Source organism: Asterias amurensis, chromosome 14 (genome assembly GCF_032118995.1).
Source record: "Asterias amurensis chromosome 14, ASM3211899v1".
NCBI lineage: Eukaryota > Metazoa > Echinodermata > Asteroidea > Forcipulatida > Asteriidae > Asterias > Asterias amurensis.
The window spans coordinates 8,586,367-8,610,672 of record NC_092661.1 but is presented as its reverse complement, the minus strand read 5'-3'; the positions used below and the strand labels follow the sequence as shown (position 1 = coordinate 8,610,672).

Sequence of the window (24,306 nt, the reverse complement as noted above, 5' to 3'; positions counted from 1 at the left end):
AACTCACATCAACTCAATTCAACTCAATTCAATTCAAATTATTACAAACATCACAATAAGACAAAAGGAAACATTTTTTCTAGTGTGCATCTTAGAACATTCCTACATGTACCCTTCCAACTCTTGAGATGCTAGCTCCCTTAAAGGGTATATGTACTTTTTCCTAACAAAAAACACAATGTCCACAGATTTACATTAAACTTACACAGTTTGAAGATTATGATAGTAGAAAGCTTCCCTTGAAATTTTACTTACTGAGGTGGTGTAGTTTTTGAGAAATGAGTATAGGTAATAATTTTCGTCTCAGTTTTAGCATGTAAAAACGTATTAACCAGTTATGCTATGGTTTTGGTATAATATCATAACTGGTTAAGGGGATTTTACATGCTAAAATCATTTTGGTCTCATGAGACGAAAATGATTTTGTGACTTGTTTTACTCATTTCTCAAAAACTACACAACCTTAGTTAGTAATATTTGAAGGGAAGCTATCATTCTCTTCAAACCCTGTAAGTTTAATGTAAATCTGTGGACACTTGGAAAAAGTACCCAAATCTTTTAAAGGTAGGGTCAGATATTGATAAATTCTCAAAAAATTAATAACCGTAGAAACCTACTTGGTGATGCTTTTAGTAAAAATAACAATATCAAAGTCTTATTATAAAGCGCACGTATCTACCTAACAAGGCGCTCAGTATTATGTTATACCAGAAAGATGAATTCTGAGACCCAATTATTTAGCACCTTACATGTATAAGGGTTTACAAGGTGCTACGGCGCATTCAGCAGCCACAGCCAGGAACACCAGGGCGAACCCCTTCTCTTTTCGATAAGTGCACTGGGTTCTTTTACATGCGTTACACAACACATGGGACCAACGGCTTTACGTCCCATCCAAAAGAAGAAAGCAATGGTTAAGTGGTCTTGCTTAAGAACAGGAGTGTCCTGGCTGGGGATTCGAACCCACACTCTGCTGATCGGAAACACCAGAGTTTGAATTCGGTGCTCTTAACCGCTCGGCTACGACACTTCCATTTTGAAAAAAGATTCCCTTTAAAGTAGTATGGTTTGAATAGTTTTTCACCCAAAAACTGTAATACTCACTTCAGAACCACCTTGGATAAGGGTAGGAGATTACTCAAACTATGTTGTGGTGGTTTTTTTTTTCTGCTTTTTTTTTTTTTGGGGGGGGGTCCATCATCCCCTTCGAGAAACTATTTTGAAAAACCCAAAACCGAGTAGCTTTGTCTGTCAATAAAATACGTGTTATGGAACGCTTACCTCACAGTGTCTGTGTCAAACTCCAGTTTGGGAGAATCCAATACACCCAGACAGTAGAACTGAAAAGACAAAATGACAGTACATTGTATGCTTAATATGGTTGTATTTGAGCATATTTACACAGACGTCTTCCGCTGGATGGGTCGAGTTGCGCAGCTGATGTAGCCATTTATAGACCATGTGCTTTTTATTCCAATACAAAAAGTAAACAGTTTAAAAAAACAAATATTACATGGTTTGAGTGTGATGGCCAGTCGATAGACTAGAGCAAGTTCGAGTGGGCACATTTAGTTGACTACTGACCAGCAACGCACATGCACAGTGACGCACTCACTCGAACGACTCGTTTAGAAGCCCAACCATCAGTACCCTGGTATTCAATACTCCATGCTTTCCGCGGTTTTGCTATATAGTGTCACTAGTTCCCCTCTTCGCTTTACACACGTTAGAATGGAATAGGCTCTTGGGACCAGTGAATAAACCATAGGCTCGAGGCTGGTTCCAAATGGTCGACCATAGTATTCAACCAATGGTCGACCAGCCTGGGTTCAAGTCAAAATAGGCAACTTTTAGTTAACCATGGTGCACACTCGAACCTTGCTCCTAGTTGACAAACTACATGTAGTTCTAGAGACGAAGCCAAGGGAGCTAGTTCGTCAGCTTCAAATACCGAGGTGAAGCTTATATCAAACGTCTACATAAACAAACCATACTATTTGTTTTACTATCCGAATACTTTTCCTTTCTTACTCTGCATTTTGGTTTTCTGTATTTCCACATATTCCTCCATTTTTCGTACTTCTCTAGGTCTGTTGGTCTTCCAAGTCTCCCGTTATAATACATTGGGTTATTTTCAAAGCCTGAAACTATAACTATTTACATCACCAATGTCTACATTCAGTCCAGTATTATTCTTTACCTGATGGCCGAGTGCATATTTGCCGATGACAAACTGAGCTGTGTTGGTGCGATCCAAGCAATCGACACAGTTGGTTCTAGCCACTCCCATTTGCTTGATGAAAGTGAAAGACTTGTCGTCAGACGGTGGATCACATCTATTTGGAATATAAAGTTTTGATTATTTTGCAATCCAAGATACATTCCTGTCTCTATCAGACAGAGTGATTCCGCCTACTGTCTGACCATTCAATCTCATTCAGGCAATATTGAATACCTTGTCACTAGTACCAACTTTTTTTTAAACAAATGATTAATTCTGTTAACATTATCAGCAAGTTTCAGTGCCTAATACGTAATAGTTTTGTAATTACACTAATGAGTAAAAATGACATTTCACTTGACTTGGCATTTTGTCTTTTGACCTATCTAGATACACCACTTTACCAATGATTATACTATGCGCAACAGTGCCCGCAGTTAGGGCGCGCGTAAGAATTTTGCGTACCACGAAGTGACCTAACCGGAGAGCGTAGTATTTTCACAAAGTGACCTATCTCGTAAGGTCTCTATTACGCTTGATTTTACACAGCACTCTGCAGGCAAAACTCAAATTTTTATTTTCAAAGTGACCTTTCTGTCAGTCTGTTTTTTCGGCAAAAAGAATAAAATAAAGAAAGTAGGCAGACTCCGAAACATATTAAGTATTCAACTTCAATCACGCTATTCTCTGAACACGTTTTTTAAAACTGTGAACGAGTTAGGTCAGTTCGTGGTACGCGCGTTGACATGTTGGTTTTGAAAGCAACACACAACACTATGCTCTCTGGCTGGGAGGGATAGAGTTAAGACCCGAGTTGTTATCAGCATTGAATTCAAGTTCTGGTGGTCAAGTCATCGGAGTGTGGGTTCGAATCCTGGTCGTGACACACCTATCCTTAAGCAAGGTACTTTACTATAATTGCTTCACTTTACCCATAGTGGTATATAAATGGGTATCTTAGATATTGTGCTTGAAAAAGCCTTCTGAGCGCACGTCAGCTCGGGCTGTATACTCCCCAGGGAGCGGAAAAATATAAAGGAATGTTATTGGCCCAATGACCAGCGGTCAATTTCACAAAGAGTTAGGACTAGTCCTAACTTAGGACTAGTCCTAGGAGATAATAAAAACTTAGGGCTAGTCCCAAGTTAGATTGAGTAACTCGTCCTAACTCTAGATAGCACTAGTCTTAACTCTTTGTGAAATTCGGCCCAGGGCACTATTATGTAATGCGCATTGAAACCGTTATTGTAATATGTGCTACATGTATATACATGTAAGAACTGATTATTATTATTATTAAGAACACACCTTGCCTCTGGTCTGACAGGTAAACTTGGTTCCAAATGAGGTCCACTCAGGAAGATTCCTGTCTGTTTCACGACAATATCAGCGATAGAATCAAGACGACTGATCACATTCAACTTGGGGCTGGAGGGGAAATACAATCAGTTAATAAGAGTCTTAAGCTCACATGACTACCAATCAATAAGGTTCTTAAAGACACTGGACACCTTTGGTAATTGTCAGAGACCAGTCTTCTCACTTGGTGTATCTCAACATAACAAACCTGTGAACTCAATTGGTCATTGAAGTTGGGAGATAATAATGGAAGAAAAAAAAACCATGTCACACGAAGTTGTGTGCTTTCAGATGCTTGATTCGGGACTTTAAAATCTAATTCTGAGGTCTCAAAATCAATTTAGTGGAAAACTACATGTACTTCTTTGTTGAAAACTACGTTACTTCCGAGGGAGCCGTTTCTCACACTGTTTTATACTATCAACATCTCTCCATTGCTTGTTACCAAGTAAGTTTTTATAACAACTATTTTGAGTAATTACCAATAGTGTCCACTGCCTCTAAGGTGCTGGAATAAACACAAGTGTTTTTAGGATGTTTTTTATTTTTATTGTGAGACCCATTTATGTCGCACCTTCCAATGGTTTGAAGGTGTTGCAGGGCAATCAAAAGCACAAGTAAGAAACTATTACATGTATTCTCAAACTTATTTGTAAGTATGGCAACTCATCAAGCAATAGTGCAATTTAAACAGACTTTAGGCTATAGAAGAGTTTGCGGTAACACCATGTAATAACAATCTCTAAATGAGTTGGGGTGGTTCTGAAAAGAACCGTTGGGTTAACTCGACGTTTCGATCAGTATGCTCTGATCGTCTTCTGGAGAAGACAGAAGACGATCAGAGCAGACGATCAGACGGTCTTCTCCAGAAGACGATCAGAGCATACTGATCGAAACGTCGAGTTAACCCAACGGTTCTTTTCAGAACCACCCCAACTCATTTAGAGATTGTTATTACATGGTGTTACCGCAAACTCTTCTATATCTTATCTCCACCATGCAAAGTTTCAAATCCTACTTAGACTTTAGGCTGGTACCAGGGCCGAAATTCATGAAGCTGTCGTCCAATGAGTCATGGCTGACCCTTTGTGACCCTGGTTTCGATGGAGTTCCACTTCTGCCTATCCAGTACAGATCGATATGCATCGTTTTTTGACAAGCTCGTAAACCCCCAAAAAAGAATTAATTGGGCACCAATAAGCCTTTTTGAGGTATGGCGGACCCCTTGCACGCACGTCACACGTGGCGACTGATGCCACGCTCACCATGCTGTCACCACTGAATAACACACGTTCTATTTCTATGGTCAATACGCACAAATTTACCCAAACCTTATAGTGTTGTAGCATTGTGTCCGCCATATCTCAAAAAGGCTTATGGCAACAGTGCCAACTTTATTGAATGTTGACTGGTAACCTACTTCTGTGAGCAATATTCTGTGCTTCAGATTTTAGGTAAAACAGTCGTATGTGATTTGAAGCATAGAGTTATATATAAGAACTAGAGGGCGCACTGGCCTATATACGCGCTCCGGCATGCGCGCAGGCGGCCATTTTCTAAGTTGACAAAACATGCATCTCACAGCGTGTGTTTGTGCAGCCATTTCGTAAGTTGAACAAACAGCTTTGCGTGAGCGTTAAAAAAAAACAAACTCAAACGTGAGTTTCATATTCAACGCGCGTGCAGAATGACGCGCTTGTCATCTTGCAGTACCGTGGCGTTTGTGCATGAAGCATCACTCGTGCGCCCTCGTCTAGTTCTTATATATAACTCTATGGATTTGAAGTGACTTACTTTTTGGTATATCTAGCCATGTCTAGTGCTATGTACTGTATTAAATCCCTGGGTGGCAAGAACTGGTTCAAGTAGTTAATGGCATACACAAGCTGCTCGCTCAAAATGGCTTCTCTCTTCCGCCTCTCGCGTTTCTAGATTGAGAAAAGAGATTAAAAAACACATTAAAAAATAATTGTTTTTCATTCTTTATTCATCATCATGATAATAATAATAATATTGAAGTCTTATATACATGATACACATGTAGTGCACCTGTCTACCAAACAAGGTACTCAAGTCGCTGAGTTTATACAAACTTTCAGAAAGATATGTTATTGCAGTGATGAATTCTGAAACCCAATTGTGTAACACCTGGTAAGGGTTTGCAAGGTGCTACACTGCATACAGCAGCCACAGCCAGGAACACCGTGGTGAACCCCTTCTCTTTTCGATAAGTGCACTGGGTTCTTTTACATGCATTACACAACACATGGGACTATCGGCTTTACGTCCCATCCGAACGACAAAGCAATGGTTAAGTGTTTTGCTTAAGGACACAAGTGTCACGGCTGGGGATTCGAACCCACACTCTGCTGATCAGAAACACCAGAGTATGAATTCGGTGCTCTTAACCCCTCGGCCACGACACTTCCACATCATCATGTTCTGTATCTATCATGGGGGACGTAGAGCCTCCCAACCAGTGCGATTTGATGCGGATTGCCACAGCTGCCGTGTCCGAGACTCGAGGTCTGCTCCCAGGTGTTACGAGGTTGGCCTCTTGGTCTCTTTCAACTTGAGGGCATTTTTATAACCCTTACTACTATTGTATCTATAATGGGTGCATTCGAATAGCTTCCCTGGGTTGACCCCCGGTACATTCGAATAGCTTTGATGTCATTCCAGGGGCTTACCCAGTCAGTCCCTAGTGCCCTACTTATGGAACGGGTCACTTGGGGCTGGCCCGCGAGGTACATGACGTCACCACGAGAGGGCGAGTGATCGTTCGATTAGCTCTTGTCAGGGGCTCACCCGAATGCGCACCGCGGGGTCGACACGGGGAAGCTAATCGAACGCACCCACAGTCACGTCAGTGCAAAGGTGATGTATTCTAAAAAAACGAATGGTGTACTTGGCGACAACAGAGGTTGTTTAAGACCTCTGTTGTCGCCAAGTACACCCTTCGTTCAAACAATATAGGGACTTGAAACACTATGTTGGCCTACCTTGACAAGGTTAATGACAATTACTGGCGATCCGTATCGTTCAAACAATTGATTGAAGTGACTAGCAGCGAGACATGCGTAGGGGTCAGCCCTGTCCACTGCAAAAAGTAACATTCCAAGTAATATTAATACTAACCAGTTTTTATATAGCGCTTTTCAAACCCGAAAGGCGTTTCAAAGCGCTACCAACACTATTACCTCTGGTCACTGGGTATTAAATCATTCCTTAAACCTTTTAGCTCCCTAGGGAGTATCCAACCTGTGCAACAAATATGCGCTACTCGGCAAACTCAATCATTGAACTAAATCGGCTAGATCAATCACAAGAGTTAGACCGTAGCCTTGTCAAAGGTTCTTTACGCAAGCACCCCGCTTTGAATTCACAAAGGTAGCATGAATCACATGGTGCACGACGAACTGCTTACGTGTATCTGACATGTCATAGAATGCATCATTGGAACAACAATACTGGCATGGTACTGCAGTACTTAATAATAGTAGGACTGCTTGGCTGAGCGGATAAGAGCACCGAACTCAAGCTCTGGTGTGTCTGTTCAGCAGAGTGTGGGTTCAAATCCCGGTCGTGACACTTGTGAGCAAGACACTCAACTACAATTGCTTCTCTCCATCCAGGGGTAAATGGATACCTGTGAGGGCAGAGATGGTTCTTGTGGTTGGTTTAGCTTAGTGCGCTACATATTTGGCAGCACAGGCTGTATACTCCCCAAGGAGCTGAGACGGTTTAAAAGGAATGAAATGGCCCAGTGATCAGGGGTAATAATGTTGGAAGCGCTTTGAGACATGGTGTATAAAGCGCTATATAAAAACCGAATATTATTATTATTATAATAGTAAAGTATACCGTGGGGTCAAAGCGTTGTTTTTCAACCTCGTTCAACTAAGTCAACTGAAAAAAAGTCCAGACTGTTGGCAGAGATGCTTCATTCTGCATTCAATGACATGGATTTTCAATCTCGTACAACAAAGCCGAAAACGAGCTGCAAAAATTTGGCGTTAATGTACAAGGTTGAAAAACCATGCTTTGACCCCATGCAAAAACTGCATGCAGTACCGTGCAGTTCGTGGTCCGACATGTGATTAATGCTATTTGGTGGTTTCAAATCGGGCTGCTTGCGTAAAAAGCCTTTGACAAGGCTAATTAGACCAAAGTGGTAAAGACACTTTACAGTTTACAGTTTTTACAATGGGCCACGCTGATGAAGCTTTCATCAAATACATTTCCCATTTATATTTGTTCATCAGTTTCTAAATCTTGCACCATTTCCCATTGGGCATTGGCTCCATGAATTAACGCTGCTATATAAGAGGAAACTTACTGAGCAAATGTAATTTTGGGTGAACACAGCAATAACTGCCAAACTGTGATTTGAAAATGCGACTTCTGGAAAAACAGACACTCTTAGCATGGGCATTTAAACAGGAGGATGGGATGGTCCCTATGTCAAAGCCGAAGCAGTACTCATGGTAGTTATGAAAATGACCCATGTAATACTAAACCCAGCATATAGACCTTTGGACCCATTCTCTTTTGGGTAAGTGCACTGGGTTCTTTTACGTGTGTTACAAAACACACGAGACCATCTTAACCATTCTTAACGTCCCATCCGAAGGACGAAGCAATGGTTAAGTGTCTTTAGGACACAAGTGTTATGGCTTGGACTTGAACCCACACTCTGCTGATTAGAAACATCAGAGTTTGAATTCGGTGCTCTTAACCACTCAGCCACAACAAAGATGGTGAACGCATGATAAAGGACTATTTTCTCTGAAATAGATTGCATATATTGTTCCTTCCTGTGCATATATTGTTCCTTTACTAATTTATTTGGGTTTACTGTCTTAATGTTTTGCAATTTTTACTCTACGGATTGTTCTGTAAGGTTCTTGTATTTTCATTTGTTTGGATTGCTGTATATTTTCCTGTTGTAAAATTGTTAATATTTTTATAGTTATTTTGTTATGCGCTTGTGTACATTTTATGGAATGGGCGCAATATAAATGAATAAATTATTGTTATTATTAATTATTATTAGACTATTAACTCTTCATTAATAACAATCGCACAAATTATTGCATATTTTTGCTAAGCAGAACAAGAATGATGCTTACAATTGATTGGTGGCTTGGGAACCATGTTGGAGATGTCCTGTGACCACAACCCGGGCACAGAGCCTCGTATTTGTACAAACGATGAGTAGCGCCCTCGCTTGAACAGAGACACGGATGCATCTTGTACGATCTGCTCTGTTTCTATCTCGTTAGCAACGTAGCCCTTATATAGGGGAAAAAGAATTGTCACAGAACAAGTCAAGTATTTACACAAACTTGTTTATGCTCAGTGCAATTCTGCTAAGCATATCTGTTACAGAAGTTTGACTATTGGGATGTGTCTAACAACACTTAATTCACATGTATCTCTGTTGTATTTCTCTGAATATCACACGGTGTACATATTTACTAATAACATTATAAATGCTCAAAATTTAATGAGGACAGTTGATCATTACGGACCAACACAGATCTCTTATAATTTGTAATTGCTCAGCAAAGAATCAGTGTTAAAACGACTCAACGTTTTGATCAGTATGTTCCGATCGCCTTCAGAGAAAATCAACCATTCATTTCAGATCCACCACAACTCACAGTGAGACATTTATGTATATGTATGGTGTTTTCAGACAGTGTAAGTCTCACAACAAATGTTTTTGAGATATCTCTTTGCTCCACGTACACTGCTTTTACGTGTGAAAAAAAAAAAAAAAAAAAAAACTTGTGCAATTTAACAGTTGCAATGTTCAAATGGGAGCGATATGGGCCATGTCACATTAGGCAATTTTCAGGCAACCAGTTCCTGACAATCTCCTAGAAGAAAAGCAATCTCCATCTCAATGTTCAAATATTTTTCTTGTGGATCGCAAGACAAAGTTGGACACTTTGGCGTGCTACCAAAGTGGTCCTGTAGCACGCAATGCAGTTGGTTGCCTCCAAGCTGCCTGTAAAAGTTGCCGCGTGTGACAAGGTCCTTAATTATGTTAATACAGCAAACCTTGCTAGACTGTACTTCCTATCATACAAAGTTTATAAAGAAAGGAAAACCGACAACGAAAAGTTTTCCTGAAGATGAGCAGAGTACAATGTATACTGTCCAAAACATCAAGACCACAACCGGCGGCTCTTCTCAGAGCTAACACTCACACACAAAAAAGAAGAAGAAGAGATTTACACATGGTTGTACCCGCAAGTTTACTATTTATTTATAGTTTATTCCTAATGAAACGATAAGTTGTTTGTCCTTACCTCTGAGTTAGCTCCTCTCTTCAGGAATCTAGTTCCAGCAAACTGATTCGACCGACGAGCTATGACAGCAACGTAAACCGACCGACCAAAAGTATTGATGTCTGGAACACCAAGGAGTTAAGGAATCACCAACACATCTTTAGCTCAATACAGGAGTATTGCCATTAAACACGTTAAAGTCTGGTTTATACTTCATGCGATTGCGAAGCGAATTTGGACGGCACAGTTGAGCTGTGTTAAACTTTTGTGAAACATTCTCTGCAAAAACAGAGTCGCATTCCCAGGATGAACCTGGCTTTTAAGTGTTTCTGGGCTAGTCTCTAGTCTTGAACCTTCATTGTCAACAAGTCAAAGTTTGAACTCAAGTCTCAAATCTTCGAAGTGAAGCCTCAAATCTTGGAAGTCAAGTGTCAACTCTTTGAAGTCGAGTCTGAAGTCTTTGAAGTTAAGTGTCAAATCATTGGGTTCAAGTCTAAAATCTTTGAAGTCGAGTCTCACATTTGAGAAGTCAAGTCTCAAGTCGTTGAAGTCAAGTCTCAAATCTTCGAAATTAAGTTTCAAGTCTTTTCCCGGCAAATTTTAAACAGCTACACAGCAGCTATACAAAACAGAGTTCAAACATATGGCGTTATTTGAGTGATGACGTCACAGGGCTTTTCGCGATTCTTTCTGAAAAGCACCGGAGAAGGGTATGATTCGGAAAATTATTGTTCTTTAATCTCATTCCAACTTTCTTTTCTTATTGATTAAAAACACTTGAAATGAATTTCAGCAAAGATGACTTGTTGCCACTTTTGTTCAAGTAGGTCTTTTAAGGATACTGACTTGTCCGAGGAAGCCGTGAATGATATACGTGACCCAGTCAAGGTGGACATCATTCCTTGCCTGGCTCCACAGGAATGAATTCCATACATACTTCATCTTTGGATTGTCTCTATACACAGTTGGACCTAAATCAATAAGGAATTGAAAAATAAACTTAATATAAACAACTTTTGAACCGTATGTGGTAAAATCATAGAAATAGAACCCGGAGAACGCTAGTGTGTCATTGTGCGTGCGGTTTCGTTGTGAGACCATTTTTATGGACGCGCCTTTTTTTCACATGTGTATGGCAAAACATGTGTATGGCAAAATATTTTGCCATACAGTAGATGTCACATTGACCAATGAAAGCACTAGAAATGGTTTATGTGCGATGCCATCTTGCCTTTTTGCCATACACGCGTGTCACGCGATGATCAATTTGCCATACACGCATATCGCGCGGTATCGATACGCCGCGTCCATTAACGACACAGAGGGCGGCCAAGCTCAGTGTTCTCCGGGTTCTATTTCTATGGGTTCAACGGCTTTATCTCCCATCCAAAGGACACAGCAATCATGCTTAAGTGTCTTGCTTAAGGACACAAATGTCAAGACAAGGACTTTAACCCAAACTCCGCTGATCAGAAACACCAGAGCTCGAGTCCAGCGCTCGTAACTGATCGGCCACAACACGCAATATGCTCAGCTGTATGTTGATAATTTAACATAAATCATTGGTTTATTTTAAGGCACTGGACACTATTGGTAAATACTAAAAATAATTGTAAGCATAAAAACTTAGTTGGTCAACGGAGCAACGGAGAGCTGTTGATAGTATATCACATTGTGAGAAACAGCTCCCTCTAAAGTAACGTAGTTTTGAGAAAGAGGTAATTTCTCACTCAAAGAATAAAAGACTTCAGGCCTGAAGCCTTTTATTAGGCTTCTGAAAGCATACAATTTGTGCAAGAAGTGTTTTTTCTTCACGCATTATTCTCTTGCAACTTTGATGACCAATCAAGTCAAAATGTTCACAGATTTGTTATTTTATACATACAGTACATGTATATTGGGAAACACCAAGTGAGGATACTGCTCTTTGAAAATTACCAAAGGTTTTTAGTGTTATTTAGGGGTGCAAATAAGATCCCACCTGATGGTGATCCTCCAGGGTTGCTGGTACCCATCATCACTGGTGTCAGGTTGTGCTGGAGGGTGTGAGTCAAGTCATAGCTATAGCTGGGTGTCAAAAAGAACCGAAATTTTATAGATGTAGTTGGATTCAGTGTTCAAACATGTCCGAAGGCCCCACATGTAGGTACCAAAATCCCACAGGCTGCAATCACAGCAGGACACAGAGAAGATGGTAGGCATGTGTTAATAAACACCGTATCAAAGCATTTTACCCCTGTTCATCGGGCCTTACGCATTCCTGAAACCATCACAGCTCCTTAGGAGTATGCAGCAACGGCAGCCCAGTACCAGCCTCCCACTGGCTGCATTCATAGCAGGACACATAGAAGATGGTAGGCGTTTGGTAATAAGCGTTGTATCAAGGCATCTTACACTATCTCTACCCCTGTTCATCGGGCCTTACATACTCCAGAAACCATCTTAGCTCCTTAGGAGTATGCAACACCAGCAGCCAAGGTGCCAGCCTCCCACAGGCTGCACTCACAGCAGGACACAAACAAGATGGTAGGCATTTGTTTAAACATTGTCATAAAAGCATCTTACACTATTTCTACCCCTGTTCATCGGGCCTTACATATTCGTGAAACCATCTCAGCTCCTTAGGAGTATGCAGCACCGGTAGCCAAGGTGCCAGCCTCCCGCAGACCACATTCTCTTTTTGATAATTAGCGCACTTGTTTTTTAACTTGCGTAACACACCAACGGCTTTGCGTGCCATCGGAAGGATGAAGCAATGGTTCAGTGTCTTAAGGACATGCGTGTCACTATGGGACTCAAACCCACACTCTGCTGAACAGATACACCAGAGTTTGAATTCGGTGCTCATAAAAACTGCTCGGGCAAGACACTTCCATTATTCTACATCTACATCTATCTATGATAATACTTGTCAAAGCCTTTTCAGCATCTACACAAGGTGAGAAGACAATGAAGACATTTCAGTTTTAGAAGTGAGAGGAAAACCCCAGAGAATTGTTCCAGGGAAAACCCACAAAGTCAAGTAGGGACTGAAAAACCCAATCCACATAGTTGGCTTGGTAGGATTCAAACCGGGGTCCCAAGAGGTGGAAGGAGAGGCAAGACACCACTGCGCCAACCTGACTTCCCTGTTTTTCACTGTTTTCACTGTTTTCTTAACGAGTACAAGTGGTAGACTGTTTTTCTGATGGATGGGCATTTTTAGCAAAAGTTTATCATTAGTGCTGTGTGTAACTAGAAACTCCTTTGGTAAATTAAACCAACCTGAAGTAGAAGTTGCTTGATAAGTCCACATTCTGGAAATTCCTGACATATCTTTATTAGAAGAAAAAAAAAGACTATTAGAAAGCAAATAAACGCTAGTCTTTGCTTGCAGAGATTAATATCAATTATCAGGCATCCGTCTGGCATATTGCCAGAAACATATAATAATGTGTTAGCAAGTGCTGTCCATGTCCTTTGTTTGTGGTTTAGGACTTTAAACCAAAAACCCAAAGAAACATTACAGAATTTGTAACAAAAACTTGTCTTAGATCACAGATTTACATAAATATTACACAATCTCATGATGATGACTGTAGAAAACATCCCCTGAAATGTCACATTTGAAGAGAAATAAATATAACCAATTTCCCGTTTGAAGTTCATCGCTCAGTGAATGTTTTATTTTATTTTCTATAATCAATATCATGTAAAATGTGTAATCAGTTTTTCTCTATTTTCTTGTTATCCACATGGCCGATCGATCTCAAACTTGTACAGTTTTTGTATATGGTGAATTGCATTAAAAGTACTTACACTGCCAGCAACTGTTTTATTAGCAAAACGGATTCTGCAATGTTCCTTTTAATATATTTCATTTGTAAAAATAGGTGAGTATAATGCGCAGGAGCCAGGGTTAGATGCTGGGCTCAATTTCCTAGAGCTACTTTGGCTCAAAAACCGCTATTCAAACACAACAAGATTATGCCTACCTGAATAAGGTTACCAGACAAAATAACAACTCACATGTAACATTTGTGACTGCTTTCCTGGTTCTTTTGGCTTAGCAGAACAACTACATGTATGGGCAACATTTTTTCTGCTTGAGCAGCTCCATTAAATTGTGCCATAGAATTCTTATGTGAGAACTTAGAAATTGGGTGTTTTAGTTGAACACGTATGTTGACGATTTGAATTTGAATTTACAAAATACTTTAGCATGGCATAAAAACTAGGGTGCCCACAATTCTGGGTGTAAGGAATGCACCCTTACGCCCGGTACCCACCTGGCCTCATCTGGGTGTGGCAGCTTGTTGTAAGAAAAGGTGTCATTGGGAATATACACCATACTGGAATCCTCCACTTTGTAAATGGTATGACCACCAATCACAGCAACCCTAACAAAAAAGAAATATTGAGAAAAAAAATTAGCTGTTGCAAACAACTTACCAACCAAATGGACCGATGGTATAAATGCAGAAAATAGTAAATGGCCTGAGGTTTTGACCCCTGCTAGGGTCGAAACGTCAGGCCATTTAACTAACACAAAATTACGTTGGGAAAAAATTACAAAATTTACACTGTGTAAATGCTGCGCGCATCTTGTTCATTTGCAGGTCATTGGTTCAAGTCCCGGTCTACTCAATTTTTCCTTTGGTCAACCCCAAATGCTGTAGTCAGGCCATATCTGAAAGCAGCGACTGATACGTGTTGATAAGTTCCTTAAATACCTCAAAGAATAAATGAACCGCGTTTCAGCCATAATTGTCAATACCCTTTGTTGCTATGAAAGTGGCCATAATGTAGGGCAGGCTGTATGTGCGTCTGAACGGGTACAACAATGTTGTGGGACAGGTATTTGAATGGTCATGTCATATTCGATACAGTCTACACTGATTATTTTGATTGGCACCTGCAATACTGCATTTGGAATGGAATAATTAATTTAAAAAAAGGTAAATAAATTTACCTTCTCCTTTTTGTCACAAGTATGATGTAATAACCCTCCAGAAATTTCACAAAACCTGTCAAAGAAAGAAGAATCTTCAATGAATCCATCAATTGCTGAAGCATCATTTATACCCCCCCCCCCTTACCATCAACACAACAACTGTCGGAACTCTTCGCATGACCATGAAACATTGAAAACTTTGGACAGCCCTACCATCTCCCTGATGTACAAATGTACATGTATTCTGGCCTAAACTGGCCCAAATACAACAAACACACGAATAGCTCCACTTTGCAAAACAAAGCAAACTAAAGTTGACCTGGAGTGCGTTTTGGTGACCCCAACCAAAAACTGTTTTTGTTGTTAGTCGTTGGTTCTGCTGTTCAGACTGAACGATAACCGAGTTGTGAGCTCGGTTACCGTTTTGGTTATGACGTCAGAAACAGTTTTTGGTTGGGGTCGCCAAAACGCACTCCAGAATGCTTGGACTTTAACATCATTGGTTTAAATCAAAACTATGGTAATTTGGGAATCTTTTCATCCTTACTCGTAGCTGAGAAGCTGAATTGCGAAGAACACATTCACTACGTGTTTGAACCACAGGCATGTATAAAGATGACTTTGGTTTAGCAGCCAGCCACACTAACCCATTCCACAAGGCACAGTCAGGAATCGAAAGAGGAAAACTGGAGAGCCCCGGAAAAACAACCCCCATGGCACAGGAGAGATTTTCCCATAGACTTTCTACAGAAAATTCCCTATGGAGTCCTTTTATTTTCCCTTTTTTGTTTTGTCTTTGCACTCCAGAAGGTACCTAAGATGAGAGTGTGTCATATTAGCCAGGAATCGAACCAGGGGCACAGTGGCGAGAGGGAGTACGTTATGCACTAGACACCCATACCACGCACCAAGATTGTAGAAGGCCAGCTTTGCTCATTTGACTTGGTCAACTTGGTGACTTGGTCAACTTGGTATGATTGCCAACCTCCAGCATTCCTAGAGGATCCAGAGTCTATGAGCAACTAAACAAAATCTATGCCACTTCAGCTTCATTAGGTGTTAAATTTGCATCGAGGATAAAGAATATTAATTTTGGTTTAACCAAGCTTGCACCGATGTATGTTAGCACTACATGTATATACTCCGCACTTTCCACGAATTCTGTGAGCTATTTAGTTAGTTCGAAGAGCTATTGAGCATTCTCGGTAGTCTAGTTGGTACGACACTGCTCTAGAATTGCAAAGGTTGTGGGTTTTGTATCACACCCGAGTAATATACATGTAGCTGTGACTTTTTTTCACAGAACTCAGGAAAGTACCGAGTACATATAACAGCGTTATAATACATCGTCTGTGAAAGGGTAAAACCAAAATTAAATACTCGTCTTAAATCTTAGGACTTAAGACGCGTTAAGCTCCGTATCCATAGGCGTTAGGCTGCAATAAACCCATCCTAAATAAGGAAGAGTTACTCGTCCTAACTCAAGAAATCCTAGCGTTCGTGAATTTGGTCTCAACAAAGACTCTGACCAAATAGCAATCTACTGTGAAAATATAGTTCTTTGTTGAAATACTCACCAAGAATGCCGAAGGCCGAGATAGTTCTTGCCAGGCCAGCTGTGCTCTTTTGACTCTGTGGCTTGGACGGCTTGGTCCGATTGCCGACCTCCAGCGTACGAAGGAGATCCTGAATCTCTGAACGACTGTACTCCAACTAAAAACAATGTAAACAATTTTAGTAAATAGTGCAGAGGTCGATTTCACAAAAGAACTTAGGATTAGTCCTAACTTAGGACATGACCTGGGAGGTATTTAAAATTAAAGGTTAGTTCTAAGTTAGGACGAGTAACTCCTCCTAGCTCGAGATAAGAATAGTCTTGTGAAATCCACCCCTGGGCAAACATTTTTAATTTCCTTCTTACCTCCAAGGTTATTCAATGAATTTTTCCCAAAAGAAAGAGAAAGGTGAATTAACTTATTTTGCTCGAAACTTCCATGTCCTTACCATGAGGACTTCCAATCACTTCAAACCCCACCCTAGACTTGTGGACAAGTCCTTTACAGTCTGCCACAGTGAGATAGACCGGTTGTGGTGGTGGCACAATGATTCAGGTTTCTGCGAGCCGATCGAATAATGCTCTCGCGAAATCACTACTCTCGCGCGAAGCTGCTGGTTGCAGACTACTACTCCCCATTAAATGGGACTGTAGTCTTGAGAACAGAAGTCTGGTGAGGGCGAGCAGTCTCACAAGCACATTGCATAGTAGTACACAGGGCAAGGTTTTACTAGACAATGTACGCCGGGCTAGTGTTAAAGGCATTGTACACATTTGGTAACTGTCAAACACCAGTGTTTTCACTTGGTGTATCCCTTCATAAGCATAAAATAACAAGCCTGTGAAAATTTGGGCTCAATCGGTCATCGAAGTTGCGAGAAAATTATGAAAGAAAAAACACCCTTGTTGGACGATTTTGGGTGCTTTCACATAGGAATAAAAGACTTCTAGCTATAAATCTTTTATTATTTTAGTAAGAGATAACCTGTTTCTCAAAATCTATGCTACTTCAGAGCGAGCCGTTTCTCACAATGTTTTATAGTTAATATTTGTTCTGAGTAATTACCAAACGTGTACCTTCCCGTTAAGGGAGAGCCCTGAACTAAATTTTGAAAACCAAAATAAATGAATGTCTTCCTTTTCAGCCATGATTCCACGAGGACAAACCCACCTTCTCAACCCTGACTATTTATGGTATGCAACTTGTTGTAAAGACCACATTATTAGTAACTTACCTTATCATCATTGACGTGTAGCTCAGTGGGTTCTGTCCTGTCAATCTTTAGTACCTTAAATAGGTCCTCAGAGTTGTTAGATCCAACCACATAGAATCGCTAGAAAAGAATAATTAAAAAGTGAGTAAGTCCTGTTATAATCAGGCATGATGTCACAAGCCAAAACAGCGCCCTCTGTGAGGTCAATGAAGACCTTTTATTGGCTGAGAGTTCCAGTGCGATCACGCGTGCAAGACTAAATTTGTTGACCTCCCAGCCAATGCAAGGGTCTATTATTATTAGGCCTATCATTACATGGTAATTCATAAGCGTACATGCACATTATTTATTTTTGAAAAAGTAACTACATGTAACCCCTTCGTTTTCAATGAACATGTACCATGTAACCACACATTAAATCGCCAAATTCTGCCTTTATGATCACCAGAATCTCTGCGCTAGCCTTGTAAGCGAGAATGCCTAGTATCATGGAGTACAAGCCAAAATTCCCCACTAACCCGTAAAATATGCTTAAAGTAAGCGCAGAATTTCACTGCTTCCGTAACACTGATTATTTGCTTACGGTAAACAGAGCCATGAAATAGGGCCCATGTTAGTAGGCAGCTGTTATGAGCACCTTCATTTAAATATGCACCACTTTTTTCAAGGGGCAGATTTGTTTACTTCAAACAATCGCTGCCGTCTGCAACTTGCGCTCAAACTTCCAAGCACCTTCCAAGCATAAATTTTGAGCACTGAGTTGAAAGCGGAAAAGAGTTAATAATCTCACCCAAGAACAAGATGGCCCTTCATCACTACACAGATTCTTGTCATTTGAAATTGGTTGACAACTACACAAAATAGGCTCAGACACTTTTCCAACCGACACTCTGAAAAATCTAAACAACACGAACGACACCATAGTAGACACCAACCTTGTCCACTGTGACATTTAACCTTGAATCGTTTGCAAACTGTCTAAAAATTACCATTATCTTCAAGTACGTGCCAATCCTCACATCAGATTTGCAGAAAGGAATGGTGATATAAACCTATATTGCACGTCTAATATCACTACCTACGTCTTGCGTGTTCTAGGTCACGCGCCAAGTTTGCTTGAAGATAAATACGTTAACACACGCGCTCGTGGAAAACAAGAAAAATAGCAAGCCTGCGTCCCATATCCAACTCAGCCTTAGGGCTTAGGCCTATTTGGATATGGGACGCAGAAGCACTATATTTTTCTGTATTCCACTCGCGCTTGTGTGATAACTTATAATATTGGACTCCGATATCAAAACTTGAAGGGTCGGCTAAGTTACCTGTTCATGTTTGTTGTGTTGTCATTTAGCCTTCGAGAAAGACTCTGCTAGGGTCGAAACGTCAGGCCAAAAACCATTTTTTGTAAATTATAATAATTACAGTCCCAACCTGAAACTCATATAAAATTACAAAATAACTTACCGCTTTGGTTTCATACAGAACAATTTTCTGTAAGTTGCAAATCTTGATGTTTGCCATATTGCTGTCAAAGACAAAGTCTCCATAAAGCAAGGACTGTAGCTTGGACGGATGCCGGATCGATTAGTTCAGAGTAGGGCCTAATAAACGATACAGGTATTTATGGTTCTTAAAGTCCTAGGATGAGCAACCCGAACTGTGTTAAGGGAGAAAAAGAAAGAACGCTATATAAATGCTTCATATTATTATTGAACCATTTAAAGGAACACGCTGTCTTTGAAAAGCGTTTGTAACCGCTTGTTATAAAATGCATTGATTAGAAAGATATTTTAAAAGTAGAATATAATCATTCACACAAGCATGACAAGTATCACTGGAAACTGCGTGGTTTTCCTTTTACCTCGTCGACTAACACGGTCGGCCATTTATGGGAGTCGAGTTTTTGACTCCCATAAACTTATAAAGGGCCGACAAGGTTAGTTCGCAAAGTAAAAGGAAAACCACGCAATTTCACCCACGAACGGATCCGGAAACTGTCGTCTCAGTCCATAACAATGCAACACACAGACTCAAACAGAGCTCAAGCACGTCGGAACGGATAAGTTTGTCAGAGTTTTTTACTTTATTACGCCTTTTAACCAAAAAGGAATTTACAAATGGGAACAAAAGAGTAGTGTAGTGACTTGTTCTTTAAACGGCTGTTTATTTTAAAACCTTGCATTTGCAGGGTCGTTGCCGTGCGGTATAATTAAAGGCCCTCGCCTTCAGCTCAGGCCTTTATCACACGGCAACGACCGCCGGTTTTAAACGGCCGTTTCCAAGGCTACCCTTTTTATTCCCTTATTAAGAGTCAGTAATTAAAACAATTTATATAGATAGGGCACAACACTGTCACTGGTCACTGACTGTGGGTACGTATGTACGTGTCTAGACTCACACACGTTTCCTTACCGGCTCGATCATGACTTGTTTCTTGAATAACTCTCATTTATAAGGTTGATGATCACGTTTTAATCAGAAACACTTCATGTCGTTGATTACACCACGGATAACTTTCCGTATGGCGCCACCACTTTTTCACTCATTTTTACAAAAAGGGATATATCAAACAGGTAAATTAGATACTATATTATTTTATTTCGAATGAAAAAGTGGTGGCGCCATACGGAAACTTTTCCTACACCACTGCCATGTCAGTATTTCACGTTTACACATGCGATGTCACGGGGTGTTAGAGCAGATACGAAGACACAACTTGAGACAGGAAATGTTCACACCACTCACGTCAATTCAAGCACGACACCCAGTTTTGCAGCCCCTTGATTTTGTTTACTTCGCGCGCAGTTTAGGGATTTGCTCAATCTCAAAATTACGCACGATGATGCCGTCCGAAACGGCGACTTCGGCTACAGCTACGGCTAGATCGCGCGCGTCTGCCTATTCTTCAACACTGGCAGACGCGCTGATCTAGACGTAGCTGTAGCCGAAGTCGTCGTTTCGGACACGGCCTAAAATTATGCGCAAATATTGTGCGCTCATTATGAGATTGGGCAGACTCGAACTGTAAAGTATTTTTTAAGTTTTAGCAAAAATTTCGAATGAACTTTAACAAGTATTCAAACAAACTGTATTCTCATTTGGTATTACTAATTATATTTATTTTGACATTGATCTAGAACACAACAGACAGACAATAAACAATATTATCAAACTTGAACTTTTGGGGTGCAGCGCCCTCAAGTGCTCGAAAATGACGGCCAGTACACGACACGTTTATTACCGGATAGCGATTTTGTTCCTGTACATTGCAATAATGTCTGCCGGACGTTTTGCATAATGCAATCGTGTGCGCCCGGACGCTGCTGCATAATGCAATTGTGTCCGCCCGGACACATTTGCATATTCAGTTGTGTCCGCCCCGTGCAAAATCGTCCTTGCAGTAAATTAAACGACCTTGATCGACGGTACACGTTTGCCCTTTTTTTTACAAGCTAGGTGCATGGTACGAATGACATGTATGTTCGGCCGTTGGGTATTCGCTGCAATCATAATACGTGAATATCCACGCTGCATTAATTACGTAGGTTCAGGGCAAGCACGTACGCGCGCACATACATGACCAGTCATGTATACCAACTGCGGGACGGTTTTTGCATAGCCCTGGACACGATTGCATTATGCAAAAGTGTCCGGAGCGGACAGTATTGCATGGCGGACACATATGCATCTGACTCCGGCAAACATCTGACAAACAGGATGATGTCAAGGTAAATAACTCATCCACTCTTTCCATCGATACAAACTGCAAGCTCATTATAAAGTCACGTCGCATCATAATTATTGGTATCAAACTCTGCAAGATACGGCCAAGGTTACTCCAAAAATAAGTCTATTCATGTATCTGGATTTGACCAAAGCAAGTTTACTGTCAACTCCCGTGTTTGAACTGTTGTATTTTTATAATAATATTGTTAGGCTTGGTGATGGTTTTAGAAAAGCGTAAACATAATAATGCGTATAAAGCCGATGATTCTCTGACGAGAAACCAACATTAAATTATAAAAAGGCCTAGAATGTAATGTGACTATTAAATAGTGTCAAACGGGCTATCCTGTGCTGATGAGAGTATTGTGCATGGATACAATAAGTAACGGTTTGAAGTCTTTGTTTGATGACAGATTGTATTAACATTATAATTTAGTAAATTTGTCGAGTTGTTGGTCTATTCCCTAAAGGAACACGTTGCCTTGGATCGGACGAGTTGGTCAAAACAAAAGCGTTTGTAACCGTTTTTTATAAAATGCATATGGTTGGAAAGATGTTTTAAAAGATACAATGATCCACACAAGTTTGCCTCCAAATTGCGTGGTTTTCGTTCTACTGTGCGAACTAACGTGGTCGGCCATTTATGGGAGTCAACATTTTGACCCCTATAAATGGCCGACGTATTAGTCGACGAGGTAAAAGGAAAACCACGCAATTTCGAGGCAAATTTGTGTAGATCATTGTATTCTACTTTTATAACATCTTTCTACCCATACGCATTTTATAAAAAACGGTTACAAACGCTTTTCAAAGACCAACTCGACCGATCCAAGGCAACGTGTTCCTTTAAGGTTCAACGAAAACAAAAAGTGCTGCATATTAAGAGTTATGGAGTGAGTTTCTGTAAACTGTGGTCAATCATCATCATCATCCTTCGCCTGCGGAGCACTAGGCGTCTACACTTGAAGTTTCTTCCAACGACGACGATCTTGTGCAAGTGTTGAGATTTGTCTAATAGTCGCAGCATGCCTTCGTCATCTTCAAACAGTCGTTAAACCAGGAATGATGTGTGTTGCATTCCTGGTCTTCTTTTCCCAAAGGGTCGGTGTATAGAGTGTGTATCTTAACAGGTTCATCATCTGGCATCGGAGTACGTGCCCATCAAGGAACTTCAGCTGACGACTTCATACACGCTCCACAAGAGGGTTTTATATCAGAGTAGATGGTGGCATATTGATGGTGACAAGGGACGCTTGATGTTGAGCATAATGCGATAGCAACTGGTGGTAAAAACATTTTAGTTCACTTTCCATGTCTTTGGAGGATGACCCAAGAGTCACACGTCCATAGAGTAGAACTGTGATGCATGTGGTGTTGAACAACATCACTTTGGTGGCAATGGGTAAGGAGGGGCTCCTCCACAGCTGCTCCAACTTCCAAAAAGCTGTCCAAGCAAATGCCTTGCGTCTTTTGAGATATGGTGCGCTGGTTGCCACCATCAGTCACATGCTTGATTAGTCTGGATAGACTTGTGGTGCAGGTTAGGGGTCACAGTGATGTGATGTATTCTGTCTTGGGTCCACTGATAAATTAGCCAAATAATTATCCTTTTCTGCTGATCCGGCCGTCCTGGGTAGCAGTATAGTTCCTCCCTGGGCCCGCGGTAAGCTGGACTATAGAAGAGCGATCTCATCAGTAAAATTAAGTCTGTGATATGGAAATACATGTTATAATGAATGAATGAAAGGTAATTTTTGGCAGCTATTCTGTATAATTGTCTCCTAGACTGCCGGGGATGTGTATACTACTCCAGAACCCAGCTTTCTTTAGTATAAAGTCTATGGTGAGGCGTCTTTGAAGTATTTGACAATCGTGAAAGTAGTAAAATGTGCTGTTGTTGTAGAGAAAACAAAATAGTACACCCAAACAATTCAACGGATGGATACGAATCGGCCGTTGGTGTCTGCTTGCAGGCAGTGGAGGCTGATTGGCGGGGTGGTAGTTTTCTCTGCATTGGTATTTCGTAGTATTTATTTGGAAATTAATAAAATAACACAAAACACAGGCAATCAAAATAAAATACAAAGAAACTCACTCTGCAACAGTCTTTGTTTGATGATATCGTATTAAAAGATTTTGCCAAGTTGTTTGTCCATTCCCTTGGTTGCACATAACATGACTAATGCTGAACAGAGTTATGGAGTGAGTTTCTTTGTAAACTGTAGTAAATCTGGCTAAAGTGTGGCGTATTTCAAGTGTATCCCCTTTTAAAGTAGGAGCATTTCAGATAACCGTTACAAGCTTACGTTTGTCTTTTTTGTTTTGTTTGAGTCGGGCTGCTCGATCTCCGCTTAAAATTGTCAAGGTTGCCCGTGTGTGTCGTACTAGTTTGCCGCCATCTCAATAATTTCTTTTGCCCAAGTGCCTCCTCCCCAACCTCATTTAGGGTGCGTTCGTTTAGCTTCCCTGGGTCGACCCCAGTGTGGGACGGTTTTTTTTCTAGGACGAACGTGTGCAGATAATTACCCACGTTCGTCCTGGAAGAAAAAACCGCCACACACCGGGGTCGACCCAGGGAAGCTAAACGAACGCACCCTTAGTTACGCCATAGCCTGAACATCTGACGTAACACCCCGAGGCTTATGAATAACGCCAGAGAGTGACCTCTAGCGTAGGTTAATCTCCGTCCATCTTGACCTTTCACCTACATGCGTCTCGTTTACAGACGAATCCTACATACCAACGTAATGTACACAATACACACGTTGGCAGTGCATGCAGACGACCGAAAGTAAGCTTTCTATATCTGTGTTTTGATTGGTCCGAGGTGATGTTTGTCAGCTGCACCCACATCAGCTTGGACCAATCTAAACAAACTATGTAAAGCTATGTCACTGCACGTTTATCCATGACGTCAATTTAATTCAATTTAATTCAATTCAATTCTTTATTCGTCATGCCCAGAATGAAAATCACTTTCTCGATTTGCACATTAAAAT

The 24,306-nt window shown here is 40.7% G+C and overlaps 1 protein-coding gene across 4 annotated transcripts in view; it reads right to left on the bottom strand.

Moving 5' to 3' along the window:
- LOC139947110 (polyphosphoinositide phosphatase-like) overlaps positions 1-20,344 on the bottom strand; it is a 32,501-nt gene extending 12,157 nt beyond the window's left edge. For 2 of the 4 annotated variants that reach the window (XM_071944949.1, XM_071944953.1), the window contains exons 1-16: positions 19,994-20,082; positions 19,046-19,238; positions 17,603-17,701; positions 16,390-16,525; positions 14,831-14,885; positions 14,148-14,258; positions 13,144-13,194; positions 11,861-11,946; positions 10,722-10,850; positions 9,901-10,001; positions 8,713-8,875; positions 6,583-6,680; positions 5,375-5,508; positions 3,530-3,649; positions 2,201-2,336; positions 1,282-1,340 (exon numbers count right to left, since the gene is read on the bottom strand). In XM_071944949.1, coding sequence (XP_071801050.1) covers positions 1,282-1,340; positions 2,201-2,336; positions 3,530-3,649; positions 5,375-5,508; positions 6,583-6,680; positions 8,713-8,875; positions 9,901-10,001; positions 10,722-10,850; positions 11,861-11,946; positions 13,144-13,194; positions 14,148-14,258; positions 14,831-14,885; positions 16,390-16,525; positions 17,603-17,701; positions 19,046-19,102 — 1,535 coding nt within the window. In that variant the 5' untranslated portion in view covers positions 19,103-19,238; positions 19,994-20,082. Of the gene's footprint in view, positions 1-1,281; positions 1,341-2,200; positions 2,337-3,529; positions 3,650-5,374; positions 5,509-6,582; positions 6,681-8,712; positions 8,876-9,900; positions 10,002-10,721; positions 10,851-11,860; positions 11,947-13,143; positions 13,195-14,147; positions 14,259-14,830; positions 14,886-16,389; positions 16,526-17,602; positions 17,702-19,045; positions 19,239-19,993; positions 20,083-20,208 lie in introns of those variants that run through there. The other 2 variants (XM_071944952.1, XM_071944951.1) reach the window with 2 other exon arrangements.
- Between the last annotated feature and the right edge of the window lie 3,962 nt (positions 20,345-24,306).